General features: G+C 38.9%; 1 protein-coding gene across 4 annotated transcripts in view; it reads left to right on the top strand.

Annotated features, from left to right (window-relative positions):
* Positions 1–23,577, top strand: part of ANKRD31 (ankyrin repeat domain 31) — a 139,163-nt gene that overhangs the window by 15,884 nt on the left and 99,702 nt on the right. For all 4 annotated transcript variants that reach the window (XM_064376056.1, XM_012462151.2, XM_021673218.2 and 1 more), the window contains 2 exons: positions 377–532; positions 10,380–10,522. In XM_064376056.1, the coding sequence (XP_064232126.1) occupies positions 377–532; positions 10,380–10,522 (299 nt within the window). The remainder of the gene's footprint in view (positions 1–376; positions 533–10,379; positions 10,523–23,577) is intronic.

Below are 23,577 nucleotides of genomic sequence, written 5' to 3'. Positions count from 1 at the left end.
TATTAAATTTGATAATATATTATTCTAGGTTTAGATAATCCTTTTCACCAGAACTTTTAAGAAGATAATCTGTTAGTCTTCTCATATGTGTACCTTTCATGGGTTTTCAATGAACATACACTGTTTATCATGATTTATAGTTTACTTCAAATATTTTACAATTAGTGACATTTGTCTCTTTTTCCTATTTGTATGTAGTTGGGTTAATGGATGAATATTCTCATAATATAATGTACTTCACTTCTAGACTGTTGTCTGAGTTAATCCTGTTACCTATGTTCGTGAAGTTTGTAGTTTGAAATCTGTGGCTTGTAATCTGTATTCCTTTTTATATTCAAATAATGATTTTTTTCTTTTGTTCATTCCCTCATTTCAGAAAAAATGAAGGTGAAAAAAATACTTATTGCTAGCATTAACCGGAGAAACAGTTTTGGAGAGAACTTAGTATATCAGGCTGCTCTGCACGATGATGCTGATCTTGTTCGTCATTATATAAAACAAGGTGGAAATGTTAATCAGCCAAGTTATGCTGGTAAGTTAGGGTTACCACCCACAGTTATCTTAAGGGTGGTTTGCAGTTTCAGCTGAATCACTCTTAGGAAAGTATAGGAAAGTGAGCCTAAGGTAAGTTCCAAACAGAAGGCTTTCAGGTCATTTTCCTATTTAAGTAGCTCGTTACCATTATCTTTCAGAGAAGAGGGCAGGGTGAGAAGACTGGGTGGGAAGAGAAGAACATTATGTTTTTCCTTCAAAGATTATGCCAGGTAGGTCATGTGCAGTGGCATCCAGAAGGTACCTGGGGCTGGCTTTGCATGGTCATTATTACTATGAGACTCAGCCTTGAATGAAGGAGAAATGATGTCAAACACTAGAAGAAGCTGATGGTGCACTGAGCTACAGGGGAAAATTCATGATGAAATGGTAGATGTACAGTAGGAGCAGTGGCCAGGGAAATGGAAATAATGCAGTATGAAGTACAGAGGTTGGGACAGGGAGCTCAGAAAGAGCAGTATTTCTGCAAGACTGGGTCACTGGTATCATCTTCCCTGTGGGTAGAATGTGACATGCTCTCCTGGAGAGGAGTGATTCCTTAAAGGTACTTAAATACTTAATACACTGAACAATACTGGGAGAGCCTGGATGGTGCCTTTGGGTGTCCATACTTTTCCTATTGTTTCTAAACTTGCTTAGTTTAGAAACAGTGCAGAGTCTTATAGTGCACAGAGATGGCACAGTAAAATCCATGGATGAGCAGGTGGTTACAAGTGCACTCCCAGTACTTTACCTCAGCAAGGCCTGTGTTTACCCTGTAATCAGGATTTTAACAGGATATTATTTTAAATGTCATACCCAGGTCATAGCTTAAATCCTTATTTGCTAGCTACAGCACTTATTCTCTTGATTGCAAGAGGTAGGTGGTTCTTTCTGTTGGTATTCTTTGTCCTGCCCATTGAGTTAAAGAGTAGCCCTACATGTAGCTAATTTTGACTTTATGGATTTCCCAAGCATCCATAACGTATTTCTTTTTATTAACCTTTTTTTTTCTGTGCCATTGTTAACATTCTCAATGGCTGTTTCCTTCTTGTCTTCAGCCAGTTAATATATACCTTTTCCTCATTGTCCCATGCACTTCTGTGACCTTCATGAATTCTTTGTCATATTTTCCATGCATTTTGAACTCTCTTGTTCTCTACTTTTCCTTCTTACTTTGCAGCTTAGCTCTATCTTTATTTCTGGCTACCACATCCCGCAGAATTACAGAGGGCAGTGTTTCCACAATGTTTCCATTTTCAACAGAATCACCTGCAATGTTTGTTTAAAATACAACCATCATTTCACCTCCCAAACACACACACACACACACACACACACACTCTCTCTCTCTCTCTCAGTCACTCTTACTCAGTAAAGGTCAAGGACTGGCAAGAGCTGTATGACCTCTAACATGTCAGTTCAATGTAGTGAGCGTTTACAGTATGCCTTCTATATACCGGATGCTGTGAAAACAAAAAAATTAATAATCTCTAATAGTAAGATTTAAGTATACTTATTTTGTGGTACACTAAAAAAAATAGGCCTACTGCCCTGTGAAAAATGAACAAAATGTCATAATGGACCAATCGTCTTTTATATATAATATTTTGAATTTTATAAGTCCTCATTTATGTTTTATGATATTTTTGTCTGATTAAAAAACCAATGCAGGGAGCTCAGAAAGAGCAGTAATTCTTTCCAAAAACAAAGGTGACAGCCATGAAGTAGGCTAAAAAAGACTCTGAATACTCAAAATAGATCACATTTTAAATTTTTTGCCAAAACCCTCTGAAATCAATGCCTTGAGCTTTATTTTATGCAGAATTCTGATTCCTATACCTGTAACACATTAGAACTGAAAAGAAAGGTTGGCCCAGGCCAGGGTATTAATAATAGCCTGAAGTTTAAGTCAATAACAAAGCAAGAAATAGATAACTTTAAACATGAAAGACAAAATTGTTTAGGACTATGTAATGTAGAAAGGAGTGCACTTTATACTTCTATGAGTGTTAACAATGGCTACATTAGAGCATATAACAAATTTTATTGTAATCTTAAATCTTTTTTAAAAATGCTTTAAATTATATTCTCTTTAAAGAAAATTTATGATTATATTCAATTTTAAAAGAGAGTTCCTCTAAGATAGTTAATTTCTTTTTTTAAAAAAGTTTTCTTGGGGCTCTCCCAGTCTGCAGATTTGGGAGGTAATAAAAGATCTGTTGTAAAATGTGTTCCATCTTTATTTTGGAGGGGTGGTTTTACAATGCAAAAGGCATGATCCTTGGGGGAAGGAAAATTCTTTGTTACATTTGATTCTTTCTGTAATCTGTAGTGATTTCTGTGGTCTGCAGTGGCGTTCTCTGCAGAATAAACCTCCTTCTGTTTTATTGACACTGGGAACTTCTTTCAACCCTGAAATTTAATTCTTCCTTACTGGGTCATCCTTGCTTAAGTCTCATTTCAGGTAGCATTCATTTTTTTTCTGGAATTGGGCACTATTTAATTTTAACTTTTGATGGATCCATTATTATGTTTAATGGATACATTATTATGTATCCATTAAACTATAATGACTATAATTATTGCATATAATAATAATTATACATATTTATGGGGAACTGTGATTTTTTAATACATGTGTACATTGTGTAATGATCAAAGCAGAGTAATTAGCATATTCAACACCTTAAACATGTATCGTTTCTTTATGGTAGGAACATGAAAAAAATCCCCTCTTCTATCTATTTTGAGACATGCAATACAATACCTCTTTGCTAACTCTAGTCAACCAACTGTACAATAGGACATCAGCACTTATTCTTCATTTCTAATTGCAACTTTGTGTCCATTGACTGTCTCTTCCTGATTTTCCCCCGCCTATCCTACTCTCTCCAGTCTGTAGTAACCACTATTTTGTTCACTGTTTCTTAGAATCAACTTTTTAGATTCTGCATATAAGTAAGGACATGCAGTATATATCTTCCTGTGTCTGGCTTATTTCACTTAACATGATGTTCCCCAGGTTTTTCCATGTTGTTGCAAATGAAATAATTTTATTCTTTTATTTATAATTTTATGACTGAATAGTATTCCATTGTATACATATACCACATTTGCTTTATCCATTCTTCTGTTGACGGACACTTAGGTGGAGTCCATATCTTGGCTGTTGTGAATAGTGCTACAGTGAGCATGGGAATGCAGATATCTCTTTGACATATTTATTTCATTTCCTTTAGATATATACCCAGTAGTAGGATTGCTGGTTATGGTAGTTCTATTTTAATTTTTTGAGAAATCTCCATATTATTTTTCATAATGCCTGTACTGATTTACATTCCCACCAAAAGTGCGTAAAGTTTCTCTTTTCTCCACATCCTCATCAATACTTATCTTTTGTCTTTTTATTAATAGCCATTCTGACTGGAATGATGTGATATCTCATTGTGGTTTTGATTTGGCTTTCCCTGGTAGTCAACAATGTTGAGCATTTTTTTCATATACCTGTTAGTCTTTTGTTCATTTTTAAATGGAATTATTCGTTTGTTTCAGTTCACTTTGAGTTGAATTTTGTGTATGTTGAAAATGAGGATACAGTTTTGTTTTTTTTTTTTGGAGACGGAGTTTCGCTCTCGTTACCCAGGCTGGAGTGCAATGGCGCGATCTCGGCTCACCGCAACCTCCGCCTCCTGGGTTCAGGCAATTCTCCTGCCTCAGCTTCCTGAGTAGCTGGGATTACAGGCACGCGCCACCATGCCCAGCTAATTTTTTTGTATTAGTAGAGACGGGGTTTCACAATGTTGACCAGGATGGTCTCGATCTCTTGACCTCGTGATCCACCCGCCTCGGCCTCCCAAAGTGCTGGGATTACAGGCTTGAGCCACCGCGCCCGGCCAGGATACAGTTTTATTCTTCTGCATGTGGATATCCAATTTTTCCAGCACCATTCTTTGAAGAGACTGTCTTTTCCCCAGTGTGTATTTTTGATACCTTTGTTGAAAAGCAGTTGGCTGTAGATGTGTAGATTTATGTCTGGGCTTTGTATTCTTTATATTGGTCTGTGTGTCTATTTTTATGTTAATACAATGCTCTCTTTATTAATAGAGCTTTATAGTGTATTTTGAAGTAAGGTAATATGATTCTTCCAGCTTTGTTTTTTTAAAATTTTTTGCTCAATTTTGCCTTGGCTGTTTGGGGGTCTTTTGTGGTTCTATACAAATTTTAGGGTTTTGTTTTTTACTCCCATGACAAATGTCATTGGCATTTTGATAGAGATTGCATTGAATCTATAGATCATATTGAATCTGGAGATTATTGTGACAGAATTAATTATTCCAGTCCATGAACATGGAATACACTTATATTTATATGTGTTCTCTTCAATCTGTTTCATCAGTGTTTTATAGTTTTCAGTGTAGAGATCTTTCACCTCCTTGGTTAAATTTATTCCTAGTATTTATTTATTTATTTTGGTAGCTATAACAAGGAGGATTGTTTTCTTGCTTTCTTTTTTGATAGTTCACTATTTAGCATTAGAAACCGTGCTGATTTCTGTATGTTGATTTTGTATTCTGCAACTTTATTGACTTTATTAGTTCTTGCAGTTTTTTAGGGGAGTCTTTAGAGTTTTCTATATATAAGACCATGTCATCTACAAACAGGGACAATTTGACTTCCTTCTTTCCCATTTGGACGCCTTTTATTTTTTTCTTTTGCCTAATTGCTCTTGCTAGGACTTCCAGTACAATGCTGACTAAAAGTGGTGAAAGTGGCCATTCTTGTCTTTTTCCAGATCTTAAAGGAAAAACTTTCAACTTTTCCCTGCTTCATATGAAGTTAGCTGTGGGTAAAAATAAAGCCCATATATGGGATTTTTATTGTGTTGATGTACATATCTTCTGTACCTAATTTGTTGAGAATTTTTATCATGAAGTGATGTTGAATTCTATCAAATGCTTTTTCTGCATCTTTTGAAATGATCATATGGTTTTTGTCTTTCTGTTAATGTGATATATCACATTTATTGGTTTGTGCATATTAAATCACTCTTGTATCCTTGAGATGAATCCCACTTGATCATAGTGAATAATCTTTTTAATGTACTGTTGAATTCAGTTTGCTGGTATTTTGTTGAAGATTTTGCCCCTGTGTTCATCAGGGATATTGGGGATTCATTTTTAAGCACCTCCTCCCCCTGCTCCATCATTGACTTTGAATCACTCACACTTGTATCTTGTTTTCTTTGGGAATTTTCTTCAGTAACTTTAAAATAGGATACTGACTTTTCCTTGGAAGCCATGTGTTTACTTTTATATTTACCTTATCTTTCAGTCATTATGGGCTCAGGGAAAAAAAAAAATTTGTTTGTGGGCATTTTCTTATTTCTATAGTAGACATTTTAGTTTTTTTTTTTTTTTTGGAGATGGAGTCACTCTTGTTACCCAGTGTGGAGTACAATCGCGATCTCGGCTCACTGCAACCTTCCCCTCCCAGGTTCAAGAGATTCTCCTGCCTCAGCCTCCCAAGTAGCTGTGATTACAGGCGCCTGCCATGATGCCTGGCTATTTAGTGTATTTTTAGTAGAGATGAGGTTTCACCATATTGGCCAGGCTGGTCTTGAGCTCCTGACCTCAGGTGATCTGCTTCCTTGTCCTCCAAAGTCCTGGGATTACAGGCCTGAGCCACCGTACCCAGCCCATTTTCATCTTTAGGAAACTAACTTTTATTATAGTTTGAGCAAAATCTAGATAAGGAAAGGAAGTTTCCTAGGAGGAAAATCATTATCTGCATTTCAAAGTTAGTGATTTTGAGTTTCTGATGCTTAATTTTTCATCCCATCTAACTGGGACCTGTGATAGATAATCAAGTTAACTGGTATACATAAGCAAATTTTTACTAGTTCATAGGTCTCAGAACCTAAACAGCAATGAATTTATACCTTCTATAAGAAACAGTATTTGGGGGAAATTGTTTTTGTATATAAATCTTAAAAATAGGTAGTTTAAAAATATTCAAAAAGTTCACGTGGCCTATTTATTTATCCATATACCTAATATCTAGATTCTACATAGTTATTTTGTTGAATACCTATTCATCTTGAAATCTCTCTGTCCATCCATCAATCCATCTTTATTTTGATGCATTTCAAAAAAATTGCAAATATCAATGTGTTTTATCACTAAGCACCTCTGCATGAATATTATTAGAGTTCAGTAGTGTGTGTGTGTGTGTGTGTGTGTGTGTGTGTGTGTGTTTTCTGAGGTAACATTTTCATATAGTAAACTACAAATCTTAAATGTGCCATTTGATGAATTTTGACACTACACTATCCCAGAAAGTTCCCTCATGCCTCTTTCCAGTCATTCTTCACTCTCAAGGTGCCACTACTGTTCTGTTTTTCACTGTATATTAGTTTTGCTTCTTTCAGTATTTCAGCATATTTTATAATTAAACATGATTTTAACTATGGGTTTTTGTAGATGCTCTTGAGCAGATTGAGGAGTCTATTTTTAATTTGCAGAGCTTTTTTTTTTTTTTGGTAGAGTAGATGCTAGCTTTTCTCGTGTACTTTTGATACATCTATTGATATGGCCATATAATTTTTCTCTCTTATTTCACTACTGTGGTGATTAGGTTGATTGATTTTCCAAATGTTAAACCAACCTTGCATTCTTAAAATAAACTGTATCTGGTTATGATGTATCATTCTTTTTATATATTGCTGGATTCAATTTGCTATAGTAAGGATTTTTGCATATATTTTCATGAGTAAAATTGACATATAATTTTTTGGGGTAGGATAATTCTTTTGTCTGTAATTTTTTTGGGGGGAGATTAATGCTTTTGTCTGGATCATTTTTATCAAGATTTGCTAATATTTTGTTAAGGAGTTTTAAAAATCTATGTTTATAGATTTACAACGATCAGTTTATAATATTTTTGTAATGCCTTTGGTTTTGGTATGAGGGTTTTGCAGGCTTCATAAATTAAGAAGTCTTCTCTTTTCTATTTTCTGAATTAGTTTGTTTAACATTGAGAGTTTTTTTTCTTTTTTTCTTCTTTTTTTATTATACTTTAAGTTCTGGGGTGCATGTGCAGAACATGCGGGTTTGTTATATAGGTATACATGTGCCTTGGTGGTTTGCTGCATCCATCACCCCATCGTCTACATTAGATATTTCTCCTAATGCTGTCCCTCTCCTATCTCCCCACCCCTGCTATCCCTCCCCTAGCCCCCCACCCCCTCACAGGCCCCGGTGTGTGATGTTCCCCTCCCTGTGTCCATGTTCTCATCGCTCAACACTCATTTATTTTTATTTATTTATTTATTTATTTGAGATGGAGTTTTGCTCTTGTTACCCAGGCTGGAGTGCAATGGCGCGATCTCGGCTCACCGCAACCTCCGCCTCCTGGGTTCAGGCAATTCTCCTGCCTCAGCCTCCTGGGTAGCTGGGATTACAGGCACGCGCCACCATGCCCAGCTAATTTTTTGTATTAGTAGAGACGGGGTTTCACCATGTTGACCAGGATGGTCTCGATCTCTTGACCTCGTGATCCACCCGCCTCGGCCTCCCAAAGTGCTGGGATTACAGGCTTGAGCCACCACGCCCGGCCAACACTCATTTATGAGTGAGAACATGCAGTGTTTGGTTTTCTATCCTTGTGTCAGTTTGCTGAGAATAATAGTTTCCAGCTTTATCCATATCCCTGCAAAGGACATGAACTCATCCTTTTTGATGGCTGCATAGTATTCCACAGTGTATATGTGCCACATTTTCTTTAACCAGTCTATCATTGATGGGCATTTGGGGTGGTTTCAAGTCTGCTATTGTAAACAATGCTGCAATGAACATATGTATGCATGTGTCTTTATATTCTGTGTATTTGGGGTGAAGAGTCCTGTAGATGTCTATTAGGTTCACTTGGTCCAGATCTGATTTCAAGTCCTGGATATCTTTTTTAATTTCCTGTCTCATTGATCTGTCTAATATTGACAGTGGAATATTAAAGTCTCCCACTATTATTGTGTGGGAGTCTAAGTCTCTTTGTAGGTCATTAAGAACTTGCTTAATTTATCTGGGTGCTCCTGTATTGGGTGCATATATATTTAGGATAGTTAGCTCTTCTTGTTACATTGATCCCTTTACCATTATGTAATACCCTTCTTTCTCTCTTTTGATCTTTGTTGGTTTAAAGTCTGTTTTATCAGAGACTAGGATCGTAACCCCTGCTTTTTTTTTCTTTCCATTTGCATGTTTCTTTAGATGGAAACAGTAGACACTGGGGACTATTTATGGGAGGAGGAAAGGAGTGGGACATGGGTTGCAAAACTACCTATTGGGTACTATGCACACTACCTGGGTGATGGGATCATTTGTACACCAAACCTCAGTGACACACAACTTACTTATTTAAAAAATCTGCACGTGTACACCTTAACATAAAACTTGCAACAAAAATAAAGTATGTTTCTTGTAAATAGCAGACAGTTTTGCTTTTTTATTCATTCTGCCAATCTTATCTTTTAATTGGAAATTAGCATGCTTAGGCAATTTACATGAACATAAATGGTTGGATTTAGGTCTGCTGTTTTACTAGTTGTTTTATGTGTGCTTAATCTGCTTTTTGTTTCTTTGTCTCTACAGTATTTTTTCACAGTTACTCTAGGGATTAAGTATACACCTCTAATGTTTCACAGTCATCTTAGAGTTAATATTATAATACTTTACATGAAATGTGAGGACACTGAAAACATATAGTCCATTTATTCCCTATATCCATTATGCTATAGCTATCACATGTGTCAGATCCACATACATTATAAATGTCATAACTTTTGCTTTAAACAAGCCATATTCATTTTAAGGAAATTTATAGGGGAAAAAACTTTGATAACTATATATTTACAATTTTGGAGTCTCTTCATTTCTTCCTCAAAACTTTTTAATTAATACTATAGGAGAAACTCCTTCCACAACATTGTATGACAGTGGTTCTCAACTGGAGTGATTTTGCTCCCACCCCCAGGGGACTTTTGGCAGTTTCTGGAAACATATTTAATTGTTACAACTGGGATAGGAGTTTCTACTATCATCTGGTGGGTTGAGGCCAGGGATGCTGGTAAACATTCTGTGATACTCATAACAACCAAGAAACATAAGCTGAGATTGGGAAACCCTGTTTTACGGTGAATGTTCTGAGAAGAGCTAGTGAAATTCTCTTTTGACATGCAACTTTAAAGTTTTCTTACATGTAATAAGATTTATTGGAATTTAATAAATATCTGCAACTTAGACCATTGTCTTTGGCTAAGAAAGGAAAAGAATATTTGCCTGTATGAATGGTTTTCTTGGAATAGTTTGTGATTTGTTAAACTACTATAAATAGCTTTTTGTAAAGAAGGAGAAAAAATGAGTATATACTTTTGAACTGAATAATATGTAGTCCATCCAGCTGGATACTTTAACGGAAGTACCTTGAACTAGAAATAAAGCATTTCTCCCCTCATCTCTGCAGAAAAGTAGCGTGTAGCCAGCATTCTCTTTGAGTTGATAATGACTCCTGCACAGCCTATTTATTTGAAGAGATCAGGATTATTTTCAGATATTTTGCTTCTTTTCATAGTCTTGCACAACAGAGTTGAGGGGTAGGAGTTTGATTTGTCCTTCAGATTTATTGAGCCTACCAAATAATACAGTGTGCTTTCGGGTGATACTATCTTGACTCATATAATCAAAATATTTTTAAAGAAACAACTTAGAATCAGAGTTGTTTTTTAAGGGCAAGTACAAAACATTATTAAGATGCCAAATATAAACAAATGCCATATATTTTATGTATGATAGGTTGGACAGCACTTCATGAAGCGAGTGTAGGAGGATTTTATCGGACAGCAAGTGAACTATTAAAAGGTGGAGCAGATGTAAATATCAAAGGAATGTACCGGATTACTCCCCTACATGATGCTGTGATGAATGGACATTATAAGGTACTGTGATGCTTTTGTTTGCAGAGCAAATAATATTCATTTTGTAAATATTAAATACTGTGGGATCACACAATAGAAAAATATACAAGAATTTTAGTTTAATTTCATTCTGCTAATGAATACTTAGAATTTATAATCAAATTTTACTGTGTGATGGGTTTGTTGTGTGGAATATGATAGGTGTCATTTTACATATTAAAACTAATAACTTTTAGTATTTTACACACTGAAGTGTTTAATAACCATACAAGCTTTTTGGTTACACAGTATTTTTTTTCAACTTGTTCTCCTTTAAAACTTCTTAAAGGTGCTTTATAGGGTTTAGAAGAATGTTGCCTTCTTATAGTGTTACAAAATGATGTCCAGTTCTGATAGGAAGTTTACAGCTTTATGGAGTCTAGTGTCACTTTCATAACTGACCTAAGACAGGAGAATGTTTCTGATCAGTTCAGCTTAATGATCAGCCAGGATGTATCAGCAGAGTTGTACTGCAGGTTAAAATATGAGCCTGCTATAATTGCGTGACAGTTGATTAGTAGTAACTGCAATAAGTGGTAACATTAAGATTATGAATTCTAGTATACATGGTTTATCTCAGAAACCATATTTATTGGCTTCCTACACATTTTTTTGGTTCTGGAACAACGTTGCAGGACTGAGGCACTCGCTAAAGATATCTGACTTATTTCAGGCATTGGAAGTTGCCTCTGGGTTTAAAAACTTCTAGAATGGGAAAGGGGATTAACCAGCTGGGATTAGGAAGATTTGTTCTGCCTATTTTCAGAAGAAAGGCCTAACACAGGCAGAGATGGAGAAGGCTGCTAGGAGCCATGGGAATAGATCAGGTATATTTCTTTCTTTCTTTTTTTTTTGTTACTTTATTTATTTATTTATTATTATTATTTTTTTTTTCAAAATTTTTTTAAATTGCATTTTAGGTTTTGGGGTACATGTGAAGAACATGCAAGATTGTTGCATAGGTACACACATGGCAGTGTGATTTGCTGCTTTCCTCCCCTTCACCTATATCTGGCACTTCTCCCCATGCTATCTCTCCCCAACTCCCCACCCCCTGCTGTCCCTCCCCTATTTCCCCCCAACAGACTGCAGTGTGTAGTGGTCCCCTCCCTGTGTCCATGTGTTCTCATTGTTCAACACCCACCTATGAGTGAGAACATGTGGCGTTTGATTTTGTGTTCTTGTGTCAGTTTGCCAAAAATGATGATTTCCAGGTTCATCTATGTCCCTACAAAGGACACAAACTCATCGTTTTTGATGGCTACATAATATTCCATGGTGTATATGTGCCACATTTTCCCTGTCCAGTCTATCGTCCATGGGCATTTGGGTTGGTTCCAGGTCTTTGCTATTGTAAACTGTGCTGCAATGAACATTCGTGTGCATGTGTCCTTATAGTAGAACGAGTTATAATCCTTTGGATATATACCCAGTAATGGGATTGCTGGGTCAAATGGAATTTCTATTTCTAGGTCCTTGAGGAATCGCCACACTGTCTTCCAAAATGGTTGAACTAATTTACACTCCCAACAGCAGTGTACAGTGTTCCTATTTCTCCACATCCTCTCCAGCATCTGTTGTCTCCAGATTTTTTAATGATCGCCATTCTAACTGGCATGAGATGGTATCTCAATGTAGTTTTGATTTGCATTTCTCTAATGACCAGTGATGATGAGCATTTTTTCATATGTTTGTTGGCCTCATGTATGTCTTCTTTTGTAAAGTGTCTGTTCATCTCCTTTGCCCACTTTTGAATGGGCTTGTTTTTTTCTTGTAAATCTGTTTTAGTTCTTTGTAAATTCTGGATATCAGCCCTTTGTCAGATGGGTAAACTGCAAAAATTTTTTCCCATTCTGTTGGTTGCCGATTCACTCTAATGATTGTTTCTTTTGCCGTGCAGAAGCTGTGGAGTTTGATTAGGTCCCATTTGTCTATTTTGGCTTTTGTTGCCAATGCTTTTGGTGTTTTGGTCATGAAGTCCTTGCATACGCCTATGTCCTGAATGGTTTTGCCTAGGTTTTCTTCTAGGGTTTTTATGGTGTTAGGTCTTATGTTTAAGTCTTTAATCCATCTGGAGTTAATTTTAGTGTAAAGTGTCAGGAAGGGGTCCAGTTTCTGCTTTCTGCACATGGCTAGCCAGTTTTCCCAACACCATTTATTAAACAGGGAATCCTTTCCCCATTGCTTGTTTTTGTCAGGTTTGTCAAAGATCAGATGGTTGTAGATATGTTGTGTTGCCTCCGAGGCCTCTGTTCTGTTTCATTGGTCTATATCTCTGTTTTGGTACCAGTACCATGCTGTTTTGATTACTGTAGCCTTGTAGTATAGTTTGAAGTCTGGTAGTGTGATGCCTCCACTTTGTTCTTTTTGCTTAGAATTGACTTGGCTATGCGGGCTCTCTTTTGATTCCATATGAAGTTTAAGGTAGTTTTTTCCAGTTTTGTGAAGAAGGTCATTGATAGCTTGATGCGGATAGTGTTGAATCTGTAAATTACTTTGGGCAGTATGGCCATTTTCACGATATTGATTCTTCCTAACCATAAATATGGAATGTTTCTCCATCTGTTTGTGTCCTCTCTTATTTTGTTGAGCAGTGGTTTGTAGTTCTCCTTGAAGAGGCCCTTTACATTCCTTGTTAGTTGTATTCCTAGGTATTTTATTCTCTTTGTAGCAATTGTGAATGGCAGTTCGTTCTTGATTTTGCTCTCTTTAAGTCTGTTATTGGTGTATAGGAATGCTTGTGATTTTTGCACGTTAATTTTGTATCCTGAGACTTTGCTGAAGTTGTTTATCAGTTTCAGGAGATTTTGGGCTGAGACGATGGGGTCTTCTAGATATCCAATCATGTCGTCTGCAAATAGAGACAATTTGACTTCCTCCTTTCCTATTTGAATACCCTTTATTTCTTTTTCTTGTCTGATTGCTCTGGCTAGAACTTCCAGTACTATATTGAATAGGAGTGGTAAGAGAGGGCATCCGTGTCTAGTGCCAGGTTTCAAAGGGAATGCTTCCAGTTTTTGTCCATTCAATATGATACTGGCTGTTGATTTGTCATAAATAGCTTTTATTATTTTGAGATACGTTCTGTGAATAGCTAGTTTTTTGAGGGTTTTTAACATAAAGGGCTGTTGAATTTAGTCAAAGGCCTTCTCTGCATCAGTTGAGATAATCATGTGGTTTTTGTCTTTGGTTCTCTTTATGTGGTGAATTATGTTTATAGACTTGTGTATGTTGAAGCAGCCTTGCATCCCCGGGATGAATCCTACTTGATCATGATGGATAAGCTTTTTGATGTGCTGTTGCAATCGGCTTGCCAGTACTTTATTGAAGATTTTTGCCTCTATGTTCATCATGGATATTGGCCTGTAGTTTTCTTTTCTTGTTGAGTCTCTGCCGGGTTTTAGTATCAGGATGATGTTGGTCTCATAACATGATTTGGGGAGGATTCCCTCTTTTTGGATTATTTGGAATAGTTTCAGAAGGAGTGGTACCAGCTCCTCTTTGTATGTCTGGTAGAATTCGGCTGTGAATCCATCTGGACCTGGGCTTTTTTTGGGTGGTAGGCTCTTAATTGCTTCCTCGACTTCAGACCTTGTTATTGGTCTACTCAGGGTTTCGACTTCTTCCAGGTTTAGGCTTGGGAGGAGGCAACTGTCCAGGAATTTATCCATTTCTTCCAGATTTCCTAGTTTATGTGCATAGAGTTTGTAATAATCTCTGATGATGGTTTGAATTTCTGTGGAATCTGTGGTGATATCCCCTTTATTGTTTTTTATTGCATCTATTTGGTTATTCTCTCTTTTCTTTTTTATTAATCTGGCTAGTGGTCTGTCTATTTTGTTGATCATTTCGAAAAACCAGCTCCTGGATTTATCGATTTTTTGAAGGGTTTTTTGTGTTTCTATATCCTTCGGTTCTGTTCTGATCTTAGTTATTTCTTGTCTTCTGCTAGGTTTTGAGTTTTTTTGATCTTGCTCCTCTAGCTCTTTCAATTTTGACGATAGGGTGTCAATTTTAGATCTCTCCTTTCTTCTCATGTGGGCACTTATTGCTATATATTTTCCTCTAGAGACTGCTTTAAATGTGTCCCAGAGATTCTGGTATGTGGTGTCTTCGTTCTCATTGGTTCCGAAGAACATCTTTATTTCTGCCTTCATTTCATTGCTTATCCAGTCAACATTCAAGAGCCAGTTGTTCAGTTTCCATGAAGCTGTGCGGTTCTGGGTTGGTTTCTGAATTCTGAGTTCTAACTTGATTGCACTGTGGTCTGAGAGACTGTTTGTTATGATTTCCATTCTTTTGCATTTGCTGAGGAGTGATTTACTTCCAATTATGTGGTCAATTTTAGAGTAGGTGTGATGTGGTGCTGAGAAGAATGTATATTCTGTGGATTTGGGGTGGAGAGTTCTGTAAATGTCTATTAGGTTTGCTTGTTCCAGGTCTGAGTTCAAGTCCTGGATATCCTTGTTAATTTTCTGTCTGGTTGATCTGTCTAATATTGACAATGGGGTGTTAAAGTCTCCCACTATTATTGTGTGGGAGTCTAAGTCTCTTTGTAAGTCATTAAGAACTTGCCTTATATCTGGGTGCTCCTGTATTGGGTGCATATATATTTAAGATCGTTAGCTCTTCTTGTTGCATTGATCCTTTTACCATTATGTAATGTCCTTCTTTGTCTCTTTTGATCTTTGTTGCTTTAACGTCTATTTTATCAGAAATGAGAATTGCAACTCCTGCTTTTTTTTGCTCTCCATTTGCTTGGTAAATCTTCTTCCATCTCTTTATTTTGAGCCTTTGTGTATCCTTGCATGTGAGATGGGTTTCCTGGATACAGCACACCGATGGGTTTTGGCTTTTTATCCAATTTGCCAGTCTGTGTCTTTTTATTGTGGCATTTAGTCCACTTACATTTAAGGTTAATATTGTTATGTGTGAATTTGATACTGCCATTTTGATGCTAGCTGGCTGTTTTGCCCATTAGTTGATGCAGATTCTTCATTATGTTGATGCTGTTTACCATTTGGTATGTTTTTGGAGTGTCTGGTACTGGTTGTTCCTTTCTATGTGTACTGCCTCTTTCAGGAGCTCTTGTAAAGCAGGCATGGTGGTGACGAAATCTCTGAGTACTTGCTTGTTCGCAAAGGATTTTATTTTTCCTTCACTTATGAAGCTTAGTTTGGCTGGATATGAAATTCTGGGTTAAAAGTTCTTTTCTTTAAGGATGTTGAATATTGGCCCCTACTCTCTTCTGGCTTGTAGGGTTTCTGCTGAGAGACCTGTTGTGAGTCTGATGGGCTTCCCTTTGTGGGTAACCCGACCTTTCTGTCTGGCTGTCCTTAGCATTTTCTCCTTCATTTCAACCCTGGTGAATCTGACGATTATGTGCCTTGGGGTTGCTTTTTTGAGGAATATCTTTGTGGTGTTCTCTGTATTTCCTGCACTTGAATATTGGCCTGCCTTGCTAGGTTGGGGAAGTTTTCCTGGATAATATCCTGAAGAGTATTTTCCAGCTTGGATTCATTCTCTTCGTCACATTCATGTACACCTATCAAATGTAGATTACGTCTTTTCATATAGTCCCATATTTGTTGAAGACTTTGTTCATTACTTTTTACCCTTTTTTCTTTAATCTTGCCTTCTCATTTTATTTCATTGAGTTGATCTTCGACCTCTGATATCCTTTCTTCTGCTTGGTCAATTCAGCTGTTGAAACTTATACATGCTTCACAAAGTTCTCATGTTGTGTTTTTCAGCTCCATCAATTCACTTATATTCCTCTCTACATTGTCCATTCTTGTTAGCATTTCGTCAAATCTTTTTTCAAGGTTCTTAGTTTCTTTGCATTGGGTTAGAACATGTTCTTTTAGCTCACAGAAGTTTCTTATTACCCACCTTCTGAAGCCTGATTCTGTCATTTCATCACACTCATTCTCCGTCCAGCCTTGTTCCCTTGCTGGTGAGGAGTTGCGATCCTTTGTAGGAGGAGAGGTGTTCTGGTTTTGGGTGTTTTCATCCTTTTTGCACTGGTTTCTTCCCATTTTTGTGGATTTATCCACCTGTGGTCTTTGTAGTTGCTGACTTTCAGATTGGTTCTCTGTGTGGACATCCTGTTTGTTGATGATGAAGTTGTTTCTCTTTCTTAGTTTTCCTTCTAACAGTCTGGCCCCTCTGCTGTTGGACTGCTGTGGTCCACTCCAGGCCCTGCTTGCCTAGGGATCACCTGCAGCAGCTGCAGAACAGTAAGGGTTGCTACCAGTTTCTTCTTCTGCTATTTTTGTCCCAGAAGGATACCTGCCAAATGTCAGTCTGAGCTCTCCTTTATGAGGTGACTCTTTGGATATACAGGGGTCAGGGATCTGCTAGAGGAGAGTCTGTCCTTTATAGGAGCTCAAGTGCTGAGCTGTGAGCTCTGTTGTTCATTCAGAGCTGCTGGGCAAGTACATTTAAGTCTGCTGCAGCAGAACTCATAAACCCCTTTTTTCCCCAGGTGTTCTGTCCGGGGGAGTTAGGGCTTTATTTATGAGTTTCCGTTGTGCTGCTGCCTTTTTCTTTCAGGGCTGCCGTGCCCAGCAAGGAGGCAGCCTAGTCACTGTCTGCCTGCAGAGGCTTTGCTGAGCTGCTATGGGCTCCGCCCAGCTGCCGTGTGAAGTTCCCTGCAGTCCTGTTTATATCGGTGTAGTTAGAACTACCTCGGCAATGGTGGCCCACCTTTGTAATGGCGGACTCTCTCTGTAATGGTGGGTTGCCTCGGCAACGGCAGGCTGCCTCAGCAATGGCGGACTGCCTCCGTAGTGGTGGAGTGCCTCGGTAATGGCGGACACCCCTCCCCCACAGAGCTGGACCATCTGGGGTTCAGCTGTGCTTGCTGTGAAACTCTCAACCCAGAGCGTTTCCAATTGCTGTTTTATTTTTTTGTGGGGGTGGGACCAGCCGAGCCTGATCACCTGGCTCCCTGTCTCAGAGCCTTTTTTTTTTAGTTGAAGGGTCGACTCTCTCCCAGATGTTCCAGTCACCTGTTGAAAAGGCACCAGGATCTGTGTGATTTCCCGTGTGTGGACCCACTGCGCCAGCTGAAACAGGGGCGCTGAGATTCGTGGCGCTTTTTTGCCTGGGAATCTCCTGGCCAGGCTTCCTATTTCAGTCCCCTTTTTTTAAATCAGATGAATGGGTGACTCTGCCTTCCCGGAGCTCCCCTCACCAGCTAGAAGGGGACCCAGTCCCGTTTACTCTACAGGAACCGCCATGCCGGCAAAACAGCCGCGCCAGCCAAAACAGCCGCGCCAGCCAAAACAGCTGCACTGGCGACCCATGGGGCTTCTCCACCTGGGAATCTCCTGGTCTGTGGGCAATAAAAATCTGTCTGGAAATGCGGTGTCCACTCACCTTCTGCGCTTTCACTGGGAGCTGCAATCTTGAGCTGCTCCTAACCAGCCATCTTGGATCTTCCAACCAGGTATATTTCTTCATAGTGTGGAACAGTACTTCAGAAGGGTTTAGGCAGTGTTTTTTTGTCATTTGTTTATCGTTTTTTGTTTGTTGATAATGTATATCTTGGTGATGGATGGTCATTTTTTGATATAGTTTAGAGGACTGGGAGGAGAGAATTATGCCCAGCATCCAGTTTAATGGCCAGAAGAATGCAGGTATAGAAATGTGCCAGGTCTGACCCGCAGATCCTGACCCAGCGACGGATGAACAAATGCATTCAGACACAAATATCCAGTGAAAGAGCAGGCTTAGGGGTCCTGGCAACTCACAGACACTGAGGAGGGTGCTGTAAAGAGTCAGCAGCTGTGACCCTTACCAACTGGCACTGTGAGCATTTTATTCAGTATAGATTTAATGACAGAGGCTTTGAGTCAACACACTTGTGGATAATTAACATGGTTGCCTTCCCCAGAGAGAGCAGTCCTACGAGTGATTAAAAGCCAGGTTCAGAGGCCTGAAGCAAACACCATTTGTAGATAATAACATTGATGACAACCCCTCCACCCCAACCACCCCACCCCCCCCACTCGCCACTAGAAAGCAGTCATGCACCTGTGGATGTTCAAAGATTGGTCTTAGGACCACATGAGTAAATAAGCTCTTTAGATAAACTCCCTTACATTCCTTTCTGCCTAATTGCCTCTGGGTAAGAACTGCCGCCTTTGGCTCATTCCTTCCTGAGGCTTTTGCAAAACCTCCGAGCCTTCCAAGAAGGTTTGTGTCCTTTTCTCTAATAATTTCTCCCAGCACCCTGACTGGACCCCTTCATCTTTTGTTGTATCAGGTTTTGTTGATTGAATAATACAGATGTATGCAGCAGCATTTTTGTCTGGCACAACTGTCACAGGTCATATGCTGGCTTTGCATCCTAGAATTAGTAAATAACATAAGACAAACATGAGTATAATCAGTAACATTCTTTTCCAATCAAAGAGTGACCCCCAGGAGTGGGGGTCAATCCAGGAGAGATGTTCTTGAATACCCTTTCACATGGCTGTTTGTTGGGCATTTAGATCTGCAGCATTTAGGGATTCTAGAATTTTGGTTTTAAATTACTTTATGTCTGCAGTTAAATTATCATGAAAAGTTCCCCTGAGGTGTTGTTTCACCTTATCCCAACTATATATTGATCGATTCCAAGGTAGAGAGGTGACACAGATATGCTTATGCTCCCAGTCACATTTTAACTGCTATCAGAATGCCAGTGCAACTTATTACTCCCCTACATGTTCCAAAACAGCCTTGAGGGTTTGCAGAGTGCAAGAATCTTTAATCTATACCTTGCTGTAAGAGAAGTTCATTAGATACATTTCTGGCCAAATTATCTACAAGAGTAGCTATTTGCACTGATTCAGTAATAGATGCTACAGCATCACTAGCAGGATGCTAGGATGACTATGGCTAAGACTATAAAGGCTATAAGTGTAACTATGAATCTTTTGTGTCTGACCTGGGAAAGGGCACGTTCTGTGGTGGCAAGGGCAGAGGAACCTTGCCAATTGCATGTTAAATTGACTCGCAGGAAGGCCTCAGATTGTCTCCTCAGTACCATGACACTAGTAATATTTAAATTAGATATATTGTAATTAGAGATACAAGAGGCAAACCAAGCCTGTACCTGTACTTGGTCACAAATGTGGAGTTCTGGGGTGTAACAGAAATATCGGTTCCCACAAGGAAAACATATGAATGGGTAGTGCCAATCAGGCAATGATCAGTGTGATTATGAAAAAAGTTCATATTGTAATTGTGACTGGAATTATGGTATGTCCCATGCCAGTTGTTAAGGCGGGGTGCTAAGATGTCCCAGGCATCTAGAGTGTCTTGGGGTGGCATGGACTCTACTTGTGTTATGGGATATCCCATCCCCCTATTGGCCCAAATTATAGGGGAATGGGACATGGCTTTGAAACTGTCATTGATGCCACGATAGACGCAGATATTAGTATGATCACCCTGCAAACAGCTGTGAGCTCCAGTCTGAGATATTATAATTGCCTAACCGGAGGCTACAGGCCCATTCCCCATGACAGACCTCCCAGCTAAAGTGGAATCCGTTACTTTTTCAGCTTTGTTATTTAGCACAGGAAGGAATGTTTGGGAAAGTGGCATTGATTGCATTGCCTGGTTTGAGGCTACCTGCAACTAAGACTGTTCAGGCATTTCCTTTACCATGATGTAGCCATAATTGTGTTTGGACAGGTACACATTAAGAGTTAGAATTTTTATAACTTATACATAGTGGAAGGATAGTGGAGTGATATATAGTATTACCTGGCACCTTAATCCAATGTGTGTCATCAATGAGGGACCCCACAAGGGCTAAATCTATCCCTTCCAGCCAAGCAGTTATGTTATTAGAGGATGGGAAGGGGGTGTCTGCCCAGGTGACAGGGTGAAAGAAAGGCAGATATAAGATATGAGCCCAGTAGAGTGTCGCAGGTACTGGTTGCAGGCGAAGTGAGAGCCTAGAAAGGATCAATATCCTACATAAGTTGCAATGTACAACAGAGAGCATAGCAAGGAACAGATTATCTGGAGTGAATGGTGTCTGTGTCTGGAGCAGGATTTGCTCAGCTTCCTGTGCTGTCTTCTTCAGGATCCCCCAAAAGTGAGGTCCAGGTCCTGTGTTGTCTGAGGAAGCTGCGTCGTCCATGGCTGAGTCCTGCAGGGTCATCTCCTTCATTTCTGGTATCGGGTAGGGTCCTAGCCATGCTATGGTAAGGTTTGATGCATTATGCTAGAATCCAAAGAGGACCTGAGGGGGTGTGTAAACACAAGCATATCCTCTTCCCCATATTAGCAAATCATTTGGACCACACCATTCATTACTATTTACATCCTTCCATAAAACTGTGAGTTTTATGTTTTAAGAAGCTTTAGCAAAGTGCTTTTCTATAGCTGATTGAAATTTATCATCTAAATTTAAGAAATTAAGGATAAATAAGGCTTGTGCTAGTAGTGTTGCAGGGTCCTTACTCATACTCCCCCTTTTTTGTTTTCTGAGCATATTTTTTTAAGATGCAGTGGGCATGTTCTACTATGGCCTGTCCTTGGGGGTTATATGGGATGCCTGTGGAATCCTCGATGTTCCATGTGTGACAAAATTGTTGAAACTGTGAGCTGGCATAAGCTGGACCATTATCAGTTTTATTTTTTGTGGGCCGCCCCCTAAATGCAAAAGTTAAGAGAAGATGTTTAATGACATATGGAGAGGACTCTCCAGGAAGAGCACATGCACTAATTAGATGAGCGTTGGTACAATGGATACATGTATATATCTTAGTTTCTAGTCGTCTAGGGTTAACACCTGTCGAAGGAGGGAACGTGCCTGTGAGCTGACAATCTGGGCATTGCAGGGTGATTTGTTTAGTCTTTGGGTAAGTTGAAATTGTTAAGTGTCTCTGATTTTGGTGGAAAAACTGATTCGATTGGGTGGCTTGATCAAGCAGTGATGTCATAACTTGTAGGTCTGATTAATTATTACCATAAGCCAGTGGGCCAGGCAGTGAACTGTGGACTTTAATATGTGTGATAAAAATAGGATGTTTGCATTGATCTAGCAATTGCTGAAGTCAAAGAAAAAGGGCACACAGGGTGGGCCCAAGAGTAGACTTCATTAGAGCTGTCTTAAGGTTTTGTAATAAATAAACAGAGTAAGCAGAGTGACTACAATATTGATGGGCTGAGTAGAAAAAGTTTCCAAGGCCAATATCAGAGCTCCAATCTCAGCTCTCTGAGTGCTAGTAAATCCAGATAGAGTGAGGAAATTATGTGGTCTTCACCAAACAGCTGCTTTTCCATGTTTACCAGATCTGTCAGTAAACATTGTTAAAGTGTTAGGTACCGGGGGTGGTGGGGGGTGGGGGGGATGAACTATTTTTGTAGGCAAAACCACAGAAGTACAAGATAAGAACTGAAGGAGCTTGTCAGCAGGAAGGACATGCTCTATATGGCATGTGTAATCAGAGAATGCTATTTGCAGGTCCATAGATAATGACAATTGCTTTTTACTTAAAAGAATCCTAATGATATCATAACCTAGCAACTGATTGCATCGTCTGCAGCCTGAATAGGTGACTTTACTAAGTAGCTGGATGTAGGGAGAATGTTTTAGTCCCAGTATGTGAGCAAGAAACCCATCCTAGAAAGTGTAGCCCTGGGTTCATCTGTCCTATTAACCCTGTAGGGGAGTGTTTAGTGGGAAAGACAAATAATTGAACTGAATAGTGTGGGTCTATGCAATTTAGTTGCCTGTGAGAAATGCCTTGTTCTATTTCCTTAATTTCCCTTTTTGCTGCAGGGATTAAACACCTGGGAGAATCTAAGGCTGCATTGCTTTTTAAGATAGAAAACAGGTTTTGCAGCTTATCAGTTGTAATATCCAAAGCAGGGCAAAGCCAGTTAATATCACCTAGCAATTTCTGATAATCATTTAAGGTGTGTAAATTGCTAGTATTTAATTTAACCTTTTGAGGTCTTACTGACTGGAAAGTTAGTATGTGTCCAAGATATTTCCAAGAAGAAGACATCTGTACTTTTTCAGGTGCTATGATTAAACCTCTTAACTGTGTATTCTTTACGACAGAGGCATATAAATATACAATTACCGATTCTGTTGGGGCACCAGTAATACATCATCCATAAAATGAATAATCTTGCAATTAGGAAATTCTTTTCTACTGGGGAGTAAAGCCTGATGTATGTGATAGTGACACATGGTGGGACTATCCAGCACTCCTTGAGGAAGCACTCTCCAGTGAAGTCAACAAGCTGGCCTTTCATTATTGATAGCTAGTATTGTAAATTTTTCTCTGTCCTGTTCTGCAAGTGGAATAGTATAAAAACAGTCTTTTAAGTCAATAATAATTATAGGCCAATCTTGAGGAATTGTCACAGGAGAAGGGAGACCCTGTTGAAGGGGCCCTATAGGTTGCAGATTAGCATTAATAGCCTGTAAGTCATGCAAAAGTCTCCATTTGCCAGACTTTTTGGGAATGATGAAAATGGGCAGATTCCAAGGGCTGTTAGATGGTTCTCTATGACCAGCTTTTATTTGCTCCTCAACTAATTCATGTACTCTCTGTAATTTCTCTCCCTTCACAGGCCACTGTTCTATTCAGATAGGATCTTGAGAAAGCCACCTAGTAGTAGGCAAGGGATAATAACAGTGGTCATTATTAGAAAGGGATCTACAGAGTGACCCCTTCATTGGGCTAATAGGTCCTGTCCCCAAAGATTAACAGGAATGGGCATTATCAGAGTTTGTAAAACTGCCTTTCTTCCTTCTGAATTGCAGCATGTTAGGGGGCACATGCTCTACTTGGCTGTGTGTTCCTCCCTGATGCCAACATTTTGTTTCTGAGTGACCCAAGGCCAAGTTTCTGGCCAGTTTTGATCACTAATGATTGAAATATCACCCCTGTGTCCAATAAGCCAGTAAAATTTTTATTTCCATTTTTTTTTTTTGAGATAGATTCTTACACTGTTGCCAGGGCTGGAGTGCAATGGCATGCTCTTGGCTCTCTGCAACTTCCGCCTCCTGGGTT

This window comes from Aotus nancymaae, unplaced genomic scaffold (assembly GCF_030222135.1).
Source record: "Aotus nancymaae isolate 86718 unplaced genomic scaffold, 86718_ANA_hifiasm-v0.15.2.pri h1tg000014l, whole genome shotgun sequence".
NCBI lineage: Eukaryota > Metazoa > Chordata > Mammalia > Primates > Aotidae > Aotus > Aotus nancymaae.
Note: the sequence above shows the minus strand (reverse complement) of the source record. Positions and strands in the feature narration are given on the sequence as shown.